Genomic DNA, 12,213 nt, shown 5'->3' with positions numbered 1-12,213 from the left:
CTTCGGCACACAGCACATCTCGGAAAACGGCTGCAATGGGAGCTTGTTCAGACTGAGTAATGAAGTGAAACGAAATGGCAGTTGGCAGTCAGGCCAACGCATCCGTGGACCCTGAGAGTTTTCCTGTCCTTCCCTCCTTCCCTCGTCTTCTCATTCTGCTTTCAGCCCACTCAGGACCTTTTTCAGCCACGCTCTAACATCTGCTACTAACATCTGCGTTAGATATATGCTCCTATACACACACACACACACACACACACATACACAACTCTTCTATGCATGGGGTTATCCCGACGAGGCCGTTGGGGGGTGCGTGATGCTGTTCCTTCCAAGCGGGCGCCTCCGGAGGGGCGGGTGTCGTTCAGCTGGAGGCCGACGGGCCTAATGAGAGGTGCTTGCTTGCGCAACATTTTCCTTCTGTTACATCAGCGCTCCTGGCCCCCGAAAAGTCCCGCCGTGCCTAGAGGGGGGGGGTCCGGTGTCCCGGGTCTCTCCTCCGCTACGCCTGTGTGTGGTCTCTCCCTCACTCACTCAGCTCTCAGAGTAGAGACGCCGAGGCCTAGCCTGTCTCAGGGTAGCGGGACCCCCGGGCGGGGGTGGGGGGGACCCCGGAGTGCCAGCGGGGAGGCAGCTGTCTAAACCACCTGTGATGTGTGTGTGTTTTCAGGAACTGTCGAGCTGCGGCTGGAACAAGAAGGAGAAGCACAGTTCTGCCCCCAACGCCGTGGCGTTCACACGGAGGTTCAACCAGGTAAGGCGCGCGCACACACACACACACGCACACATTTTCTCTCCCGGTCCCTATCCTTTTCCCTTAAACACACACACACACACACACACACACACACACACACACACACACACACACACACACTTTCTCTCCCGGTCTCTATCCTTGTCCCTTAAACACACACACACACACACACACACACACACACACACTACCCTAACCTGGGGTCAGTTGGCGCCATCTCTTGTTCTAGCTAGAATGAGAATGAAGAGAAAAGCATGGCTCCTTCAGAGCTGATTTATAGACTCTGGCTCTCTGGCGAGACCGAACCACCTCGAGATTGTGTTTTGAAGCCCTGGCTGTCATGGCAACGCGCCTCCCGAGGGCTCACAGTAGGAAAAGTGCTTTTGGTGGAGCCACGGTTTGCGCTTCTGGTCCGAGTGTTCTCGTAGTGATGCCGGTAATAAATACAGTCCGGGCCCAGAGGGACTCTTTCTCAATCCCTCGTCCTGCGCTGGCCATGAGTAACTCTTTTGTGAGTGAGTGGGGAGTGTATGAGTGCAAGAGTGTGTTTATTTTACTTTTGAGTGGTTCTTCGGTCATGTGTGTGTATGTGTGTGTGTGTGTGTGTGGGTGGGTGGGTGGGTCACTCCATGCCCTCTGAAGTCCTCAGCAGGATGCCCTGTGTAATGACGCATAGGGCAGCCCTACCCTTTAATCCCACTCCAGTCTCTTTGCCTTGCCCCTTTAAGACCAGCTTTACTGCCCTCAAGTATGAGATTATCTGACAAGAATGTGTTTCTGTGGAAACTTCCCCATTTATAGCAGATCCTAAACGGCGATTCAAGATGTTAGCTGCACACACACACACACTTGGACATCGGGAGCCAAGAAAAATTGGCCTTTTTGAATAATGGGATTTAGACTGGGATGAAACAGTGTCCCAAGCAGCTTCTTAGCCTGAGCTACGGCCTTATCCATCTTCCTCTGGAGGTATTTTATTGGCAGCTGGGTTTGGACGTGAGCGGGGAGGGAACGAGCCTGACAGGCTGGCGTCGGGGCTGGAGAGCGATGGAGGAAGGTGTTGAGAGCTGTCGGTGGTTGTGGAGACACCGGCAGAATGAGTTTGGGTTGGGCATGGTGGTGGTGGGGGGAGGGGGGGGGGGCACGCATCTCTGCCAGCTTGGAGATTGTGTGTGGGTGGGGGGTGGGGGGGGTCATCTCAACCCTTCCCCCCCAGCCTGTCTGCTCACCTCATGGTGGGTCCATCCCAGGTTGTCGTCATGGCTGAAGGCTAGGGCTGCGTTCCGAATCACATACTTCTACTTTTTACCACCAGTACGTACTACAGCTGCTTTTAGAAAGTATGTACTTTGCACGCAGTATGCATACAATTGGGACATACCACTTTGTCATGACATTGCGCCTTGAAATTTTCCCACATCCGTCGCACTCCATAAAACGACATTCGTCCACAGCTTCCGTGACTCGCACGTGACATAATGTCCGCTGTGCAATGGATTCTGGGTCAGAATAGCCAGAAAAGTCAGCTGGCTTGCATACTGCAAAATACGACCGGATGCAGTAGGACATCCTGGTATTTTTGCCATACTGCATGTGGCATAATGTGTACTGGGACGTACCGCATCCTTTTTTGGCATACTAAATACAGTAGTACGGAAGTATGCGATTCGAAACGCAACCTAGATCCCCGCCATAACCAGAGCCATTATCTTCGTCGGTCAACCCAGGACACTGCAAAGTCGTCAGGTAGGACAAACCGGACACACCTCCGCCCGAGTCTCCTTCATGGCCGTCTTCAGTGAGATGTGGTCCTCGCTAAAATTCTCATAACATCTGCAGACCTCCGGCGTTTATGAGAGGCTCTCAGACTGTTAAACAGGCCGATCCAGCCTCAACCCCCCGTTCCCCGACGTTATTTATGATTATTGTAGAGCGGAGGCTGTGCAGCCCGCAACCGGAGGACTTTATTACGCTCGTAAACTGAACAGTAAAGACGGAACGGTCTATGGCGTGTTCATCTCTGAGCGTGTGTGTCTAGCGGTTCAGAGCGGCGAGCACACACGGCCTCAGCCCAGAGCGCTTCCCGCTTCTTCCTCTGGAGCCCGGAGCCCGGAGTGATCCAGGGTCTGATAAGAGTGGACAGGGGATCTGACACATACACACACACACACACACACACACACACACAGGCAGACTTGCGTACAGACACACATACACAAAGGAGTTTATCAAAGACCCAGGGTAAGATCAAACAGTCTTTTTATCTCTCGTTCTCTTTTTCCCTTGCACACACACACACACACACACACACACACACACACGGTGTGACAGTAAGACTGACAGGGTGCCTGCACCGTAACTGCCCCCTGTGGTCCATAACAATTCCTTGGCCATATGAGCCCGGACTATAAACCTGTGTTCAACACAGGGATACAACTTGGTTTGTTTCCATACGTGCCAGCCTGTCCTAGCGTAGCGGAGAGCGCTACACCGTCACGTGACGGCCGTCTGGGCTGCACCTGCGGCTGAGGGCAACCAGGATCTTGAGACACATGTTTCCTAAGGAGAGCCGGTTCACGTGAGCGCTGCTGCTGTGTGTGTGTGTGCGTGCGCGTGCGCGTGCGAGCGAGTGAGCTATATCTCTATCCTTCCTCTACATCATCCTCCGCCTCACTCACTCATTCAGCATTGATGCACACACACTCTCAATTACTCTGACAGATGGATGAAAATTGAGCACATCTGGTTTCTGTTCCTGGAGATATTAGCATAGATTAGAGGGGTTGTGGTGGGGGGGCGCTGGGCAGTGCGGTGGGGTTAGGAGGAGGAGGAGGAGGATGGATGATGCTGTGGGCTGAGGGGGGTTACTAGGCCTGGATGCGTGCCTTTTTGGCTTCTCTAGACTTCCACGAAGTGAAAACGATACCCATGGCCCGCCGTTTCTGGGAAAAGGGAGATCAGACCAGGAGCAGAGCGGCCCAAGAATCTGGGCTACTCTCTGCGCCCCCCCCCCCCCCCCCCCCCCCCCCACTCACACAATAGAGAGGCACCCCGACAGCCCAGCTTAGCACTGTGACTCCCACACACGTACATCACCCCTGCAGCCAGCACAGCACAGAACGGCGTGTGGGGACTGTTTAAAGCACCCTGACCCTGACGCTCGAGGGGTGGGGGGGCGGGGGTCCAGCAGCAGGGGCCGTCGCTCAACCCCCGCAACCGGTGAGAACCAGGGAACTCTGGGATACAGACGTGGTGAGACCCGGCAAATCCATGACACGCTCGCTCACGCAAAGGTAGGGAGGGCAGGCCAAGACATGGAGGGGGAGTGTTAGAGAAAAGAGGGATTATCTGCCTGGGACACAGAGGGAGAGAGAGAGAACAGAAAAAGAAAGGGTGGGATTGAGAGAGATGTGAACGGAGAGAAAGAAAGTAGAGGAAACACCATGACATACCCTTCAGGGAGCAGCAGTAATGTTCTGTTCTTTGGAGTGTGTGTGTTTCTGTTTTCCATATGCTGGATGAATGCTTATCGAGCAGATGTTGACTCTGGAACCCAACACACACTCTTTTTGTGCGTGGCTGTAAGCCAGCACACCTAGTATAGCGTTTGTCCGGTTATCACTCCCTCCCTCTCTCCGTTTAATGTTGACCTGTATTTCTCTGTTGGCACCACAAGAGGCAGTAGACCCAGCACACCAAAATCAAGAAGGACACGAACGTCAACCTGCCGATCTCCACTGCACAAGTAGAGTAGCGGTGAGAGCATTGGACGCCCACCCAGGAGACCGGGGTTCAAGACCCGCTGGGGATGACTGTATTTTATCATCAGTGTAACTGCTTTAGCCACTGACCGCTACCATTAATGTTATGGAAGCTGCTGCTAGTTGTTTTGAGCTCATGAGCTAACTGTCTATCCTGCTCTTATTGTGCTGGATTAGCATTGGAAGCTTTGGAACTGATGTGTCCAGACGACAAGAGCTATCTTTATTTATCAGACATTATTTCATGTCATTTCAATTCACAGCTATTTCAGTGGCATGACTAGCTTCCGTCCTACCAGTCCTGAACAGAAACAAGCCAGCCACGCACATAAGCCAGGCTGGACCTGGCCTGGTTATTTTTTCTCTCTTAGCCGAGAGGTTTCCCCGAGGGCCACTGATCAGTGCTGATAGCTCTCTCTCTCTCTCTCTCTCTCTCTCTCTCTCTTTCTCTCTCTCTCTCTCTCTCTCTCTCTTATCCCCCACACCCCCCTCTGACTGTCTGAGCCCTTCTGATCCAGGAACACTGTGTGCAGACAGCTGTAGACCATAAAACCCACAGACCTAGAGGGGTTGATATCACCTTGTTCTTCCTCCATTACCTCTCCTCTTTCCTTCCTCTCTCTCCTCCCTCTCTCCTCTCCTCCCCCTCTCTCCTCTCTCTCTCTCCTCTCCCTCTCCTCTCCCTCTCTCTCCTCGCTCTCCTCTCTCTCTCCTCTCCCCTCTTCCACAACTCGCTGGCCGGGACACAGAGGGATTCATCGACCTTATTTACGGGGCAGAGAGCTCAGCGAGAGAGACTGTGTGGTGAGCTGTAGAGTGGGGGGTATTTGGGATCTGTCCCTCGGGACATCCGTCCGGGCAAGTCCGCTGATTAATACGCAAGCACACGCGTTCCTTCCCCTCGCTTGACTTATAACAACCCAGTTGAGCCTGTTCTGCAATCAGCTGGAATCTGCCGACGTTCCCTCCTAAAGCTCTCGTTCCCTCCTAAAGCTCTCGTTCCCTCCTAAAGCTCTCGTTCCCTCCTAAAGCTCTCGTTTCCCCCAAAGGTCTGGTTTCCAGACAGGCCGTCTAACGTGAGGGAGTGGCGCTAGCTGCCATTGGTATTCTGAGAGCTGTGGACCGCGGCCTTTGACCCCGCGTTTTGGTTCAAGAGAGCGGGACGTGTCTCCCAGCCTCTCTCTCTCTTTCTCTCTCTCTCCTGCTGCAGTCAGGCGCTCTGCGGAGTTTACGGAGCCCGTGGGCGCGGTCGACGGCTCGCTCTGCCAGGCCATGGATTGGTCCTGATTGGTTCCTAAGCGGCGTGCGTGCTTTTTACCCCCCTCTCTTGTTTTTCTCCAGACCAGTTTCTGGGTGGTGCGCGAGATCCTCCACGCTCAGACGCTGAAGATCAGAGCCGAGGTGCTCAGTCTCTACATCCGCACTGCCAAGGTGACCCCCCCTTCCCCCACAAACACACACACACACACACACACACACAGTACATGAACTCCCAACTGCCTATCTGCTCATCTGAGGAGTTGTTTGCTTGTTTCTTCCAGAAACTGTGCGACATGAACAGCCTTCACGCAGTCATGGCCGTGGTGTCAGGGTTACAGAGCGCTCCCATCTTCAGACTCTCCAAGACATGGGCGGTAAGAGGGTGTGTGTGGGTGTGTGTGTGGGTGTGTGTGTGTGTGTGTGTGTCAGTCAGTGAGAGGGCGGACCGTAACATCCTGTGGTTCTGTTAAGATGTCCCAGAGTACTTCGAGGTACACTTCATTCGTTCGTAGAGCCCGGCCCATACAGTCCCACTGAGGGATGATGTGTGTGTGTGTGTGCGCGCTGATGTGGTGCGTAGCTGCGTCAGGGCGTCGGAGGATCAGCTCTGTGTCCTCTCTCTCTGCTCCAGCTGCTCTGAGGGGAAGCATGTGGCGCTGATGTAATAACATAATGATGCAGTGACGTCGCGATGGAAATTTCAATATTTGTCTGGTGTTACTGAAACCCCGGTAGCTTCCTCTTTTGCCCATAGAGACAGACAGACAAGACAGACAGGCAGGCAGCTCCGCAACGAAGCCCACTGCTGGCCAGTGAAGAGCACATTTGTTCTCATTCCATGCACACCACACACACACACGCATGCGCACACATATTCACACACACGCACATACACAGCCATCGCTGCTCTGTCCACATTGTAATCATTATCCCAGTCATGAAAGCATCTCTGACCCCAGAGGGCCTTGGGTCTGCTGTTGTGACAACGGTTGCTCAGCCGCTCTCCTCCGTCCCCCCTGCTGTGGACCTCTCGGTGGGACAGACCTCTCACACATCTGTGTGCTGAACACACACACACACACACTCAGCCTTCCTCCACCACCAAGAAATCGGCATAGTTCTGCGCTTACACAACCTCGGCCAGGACTCAGCCAGCAGAATGAAAAATCATTCCTCTCTCCCACTTCGGTGATGAGAAACAGAATATGCTTTTTGGAGACCATTGCGCTGCTAAAGTTCCAAAAACCTATTGAATTGAACTGAATGAAAGTGTATTTAGAGGTCATGGAAAAGGATTCCCATTAACATCTCTGTGTTACTCTGTCCGTCCTCTCTAGTTGCTGAGCCGTAAGGACAAGGCGACGTTTGAGCGCCTGGAGTATCTCATGGCCAAAGAGGACAACTACAAGCGTCTGAGAGACTACATACGCAGCCAGAGCATGACTTCCTGTATACCGTACTTGGGTAAGAGACGGACAGACCGACTAGCTCGAACCCTCACTCACTCACATGCATTCTTTTACTCATTCAGACTAGCTGGAAATGTTCTCATCCCAGATCCTCCACAGGGTGGGTGTGTGTGTGCTAGTCTCTCACCTGAAAAAGAACTTTTTATATATTTATTCCTTTTCCCCCCCTCTCAATTCATCCCCCCTTTTTTCCCTCTCTGTGAGACGCCAGCACAGCGTTCCTCAGTGAACACAGGAATCCTGTGAGGGATCCTTAGGGGGGCGTCCGTGGTGAACTGAAGTGTTTGTGATTGTGTGCTTGCCAGGCTATTGTTTCTGTGTTGATCCTTCTGAGGTTATTGTTTAGCTATACCCTCCAACCGGTATTCAGACCTCAAACACAACATTTTAATCAGGCATCGTAGGGCACTCTCACGCAGGATTCACATGCCGTTTTAGACCCGAACCCCTCCCCCCCCGCCACCACCTTTCTTCACTAACCTCTCTGTTCACAACGTCCGGGTGCTCTGCCGTTAAAAGAAACACAAAGCAAACGGTGTGAAACGGCACCAGTCTGGGCGCATGCGTCGTCTGGGCACGGCCGTGGAAACCTCCAGACGAGCGTTTGCGGGACCGCCAGCGTGCACACACGTCTGCGCCGTTTCTGCAATATGCCGTGTTGGAACGCGTCGCTTGCATGCCTGTCTGCTTCACGGGCGTACAAGTCTGCAAGAGTGCACGTGCGTGAGTGTTTACGTGGAGAGGGAGAGGGAGGATGTCTATGAATTACAAGCCTGTACCGGACCTGGCCTCTACCGGCTCTGAGAGAGGGAGGGATGAGAGAGAAGGAGAGGTGGAGAGGTGGAGGTGCAGACCGTTCCTCCCCTGCCGCGGGGCGGAGGCGAGGGCAGCGTTCGCTCAGGGTCGCGCACCCGCCTCCGCCTTCACCAGCCTGCCCGCTGAGGCCCCCTCTGTCTGGCCGATGACGGCCGAGGCCTCCGTCCTGGCCGCAGGGTGACCGGTCTGCACCTGTTTTGCTCCTACTGGAGCTCCAGTGTCATCTGAGGACTTGTGGAAGATGAATGACTTGTGACTGAGTGTGAAGCTCTGTGTGCCTTGCTGCTTTTTTTTTCCCCGGCCTGCGTGCGTGTGTGTGTGTGTGTGTGTGTGTGTGCGCATGCTCTGTGTTTAGGATTTAAGAGCGGAAAGGGATTGATTGACTTCCACGTCTGATAACTGGGCTGGCTAGACTGACTGACTTGTTCCTTGGTGTGTGTGCGCGTGTGCGTGCGCGTGTGCGTGTGCGTGTGTGTGTGTGTGTGTGTGTGTGTGTTCCTCGTACCCATGCTGTTCTGAGGGCTCTTTGTCCTGTGATTGGCTCCTGAACAGGATGTGAGTGGGAGCAGGTTAATGTGAGCGTCAGCAAACACAGGTCTGCGCTGTGGTGAGGAGACAAGAGTCTCTGTTTCTGCTGCCCCCGACAGGTCAGAGTTCACGCAAGCGAGCACGCACACACTCACACACACGGGGACCTGGCTCAGAAACAAATACACTGTGCTTATTTCTTGGTTCTTCTAAGTTTTGTTTATGAACATTGTCCCCCTGGGACACAGCAATCAACTTTAGAATCATGAATCTCTGTGACACTTCCATGGCTGTAAATCAGAGCCAATCATAGATCCAGCTGGAAACACATTCACACACTCTCCCTGTAAAACACTCACACACACGCACACACACCCATTCTGAGGGAGCCTGTGTGCCTGCCGGGCTCTTTGGAGTTGGTTGACTCGGTGACCGCTACTGTAATGTCGTTGGACACGCCAAAAAAGCAGCTTTTGTCCCGTCGGCCACTTGGATGACTATGGATCTAGTCAGTCGTCCCTCAGATCCCCCGGCTTCCCAGCGTCGCTTTGGTGGTTCAGTCGTCTGGTGGAGCTCCAGCAGAGAGAACGAGGCAGGGAAAGGCCAGCCCAGCAGCAGAGGGCCCCGCCCGCCCACCCAGCCCCCCTGGCCAGACCCCGACGCGCCCTCCTACCCCGGTGGCGCTACGGAGGAACCAGCCTCATGGAAAACGGAGGGCAAGGTGTCAGATTGGAGGCCCCAGCCAACCAGCTCTACTTGTCTTTTAAGGAGTCCGCCCCCACCACCACACCACACCACACACACACACACACACACCCACTGTGTTTCCATGACCTACAGGCGTGTGCGAAGCCTGGAGCCAGAGCAGCAGCATGGCTGGGCTGGGGGGTGGGGAGGGGAAGTGGGGGGTGGCGCTGGTTGCACTCTGTTTGACTGCATGGATGTACTGTACTCTACTGTAATGGAAGTCTGCCTTGGCTATTGGCTCGGGTCCTGTTTTACACACGCGCACACACGCGCACACACACACACACGCGCACACACACACAGGGTAGTAGGTCCACTATAGCCGTGTGTGCGTGTGTACTTGTGTGTATTCGTGTACATTAGTTCATCCTCATCATGCTGTTCCATGCTGTGACTTACAGCTCCTTTGAGAGGAGGGTCAGAGGGGAATCATAACTTTGGGAAATATATTTCAGAGAAAAATATAACCCAAGCATTTTATATGGAAAGAATGTCTGTGGCTGTCCCACCCTTCTGCCATTATCATTCTCTCTCCTTTCTCTTCTCTCTCTCTCCTTCCCTCTCCTTCTCTCCTTTCTGTCTGTCATACGCTTTGCACTCAGTTCTCCCTTCTCTTCTTAGTTCACACACACACACACACACACACACACACACATATAAACACACAAACACACATACATACACACACACACACACACATACACACACCCCTCTTCTTTATGTCTTTTCTCTCTCAGAGCAACAGAAATGTGTTTTCGGTTGCTGGTCTCATCTGTCTTCCCTGATCGTGCCCAACAGCAGCAGCTCTGTCATCCCTCTGCCCCTCCACTCCCAGGACTGTCTACAGTACATCATCCCTCCTTCCCAGGAGCGTCAGACCCACATCATCCCTCCTTCCCCTGGCGGAGCGCAGATACAGTATATCATCCCGTTTCCCTCGTTGTCGTCCAGTGCCTGACAGCAATATTGCTCTTTAATCAGAGAACTAATGCAGAAGCCATCTGTGACTGATCATACAGTAAGAGGCTTGTTGGTTGGAGAGTAGCCGTACACCCATGTTCACTGGCGGGACTCTGTACGCGTCCGCCTTAAGAGGGGAGGTCCAGCAGCATGAATGAGGACGCCTCAGAGAGACAGACAGATTAAGACTTGGTTTTATTTGCAGTTAGGGAATGGTGACCGGATGGTCCGCCTCCTGTCAACTTGACGTTCGTCAACTCTATTGATAGGTGTGCGCGCGTGTGTGTGTGCGTGCGTGCGTGTGCACGTGTGCGCGTGTGCAGTGTTAATTTTTCGTCGCCGAAAACTTTTTTTTTTTTTTTGTCATTATAAAAATAATTTATAATGACAAAAACTATTACAAAATCTATTGACATTTTCATCAACAAATAAAAACTAGACAAACGCTAGGGAGGGACGATTTGGGAAGAGATCCAATCAGAATGCTGTGATTTGAAAGTGGCTCATGCTGAAAAATCTTGAGCACAGGCAAGGAGAGCGCATAGAAATGTAATTCAGTAGCTTTGTTATCAGTCTAATACTGTACATGTTTCCTCCAGGAATATGAATTTGGAAATTCTAGAGAAAAGGTTAAATAATGCATTAAACTTTAAAGCAATACATTGCGATATTTGGACCTTTACAAACATGTCTGGTGCTAATTCTCCAATTAGATGTACTAAAAGTACAGTAAGCTGAATCATCCAAACAGTCTACTCAGAAAGAGAATACATTGACATTTATTACCTTTTAAAACTCGCGCCCCCGGGACGCAGCATTCAGTCGAAGTGCGCATGCGCCAATATTGTGCTTAAACAACACAGTAGTAGCTAACTATTCTGGCGTCTATGGATATCATGCGCTTTTTAGCTCAATGATATCATGGTGGAGGTGAGAGAACCAAAGCGAAACATCACGGAGGAAGTCAGAAAAAGAAAAAGACAATCTGATAACGTTACGACGGTGCACTTACTCGCAGAGCCTGTGGGGGCGCAGTTCCGAGAAAACACGATGTATTGCTTTAACCCATTCTATTGTAGTTGACTAAATCTACTGTAGATTTAGTTGACTAGAACTAGACTAAAATCTTAATGCTATTTGGTCAACTAAAACTAGACTAAAACTAAAACACTTCAGATTACAAAAATATGACTACTTAACTAAATAGCATTTTAGTCAAAAGACTATGACTAAAACTAAATCAAAATTTGCTGTCAAAATTAACACTGCGCGTGTGTGTGTGCATATGTTTGTGGGTGTGAGAGAGACACTAGCTGGAATACATGATCACTGACCATAACAGGGCTAAATAGAGCTGAGTGTGAATATACTCATCATAAATATGTTGATAAATAACAGAAGGCCTAGATGACAAGAGACGGCTAGCGGAACATTTGGCCTGAGAAGAAACATACCTCTTAAATTAAGTCTCACAAATAAAGCCAAACATATGTACATACCATAGCCAGCTCAGCCACTCCTACATCAGACATCAAGCAAGTTTGAGTCTGTTTAGTCTCTGTGCTTGTGGTAAAACCCAAAACAACAAGATCAGATGCCGCAACAAGGAAAGGGGTATTTACAAGTAGAGGAGTGCCAGGACGTGCCTTTTAACCCGTTGGTGATGGAACTACTCTCTGATGACGTCACTTCTGATGGAAGCCCTCAACGCTTATTAGCTAAGTGTTGATTAAGTAGAACCAGACATGGTTGCGGTCGGATCGCGTAGCGATGACATCCTCCTCTTTGGCTGCTAGGTGTCGTCTCTGGTGAAAGCCCATTCCTCTTTATGGCATGCTGAAGATTAGTGAATAATACTGGGGATAATACTGGAGGACCAGTCCTGCTGGAAGGGCTGGAGTCAGAGCCCAGAGGGGGG

General features: G+C 51.7%; 1 protein-coding gene across 1 annotated transcript in view; it reads left to right on the top strand.

The window, feature by feature from the left end:
• ralgps2 (Ral GEF with PH domain and SH3 binding motif 2) overlaps nucleotides 1-12,213 on the top strand; it is an 80,559-nt gene that overhangs the window by 35,601 nt on the left and 32,745 nt on the right. Inside the window, exons 6-9 of the mRNA XM_084444287.1 lie at nucleotides 668-751; nucleotides 5,857-5,946; nucleotides 6,057-6,149; nucleotides 7,113-7,239. Of these exons, the coding sequence (XP_084300413.1) occupies nucleotides 668-751; nucleotides 5,857-5,946; nucleotides 6,057-6,149; nucleotides 7,113-7,239 (394 nt within the window). The remainder of the gene's footprint in view (nucleotides 1-667; nucleotides 752-5,856; nucleotides 5,947-6,056; nucleotides 6,150-7,112; nucleotides 7,240-12,213) is intronic.

This window comes from Borostomias antarcticus, assembly GCF_949987555.1.
Source record: "Borostomias antarcticus genome assembly, chromosome: 10".
In the NCBI taxonomy this organism is placed as follows: Eukaryota; Metazoa; Chordata; class Actinopteri; order Stomiiformes; family Stomiidae; genus Borostomias; species Borostomias antarcticus.
The sequence above is the reverse complement of the archived record's forward strand: the minus strand, read 5'-3'. Positions and strand labels throughout refer to the sequence as shown.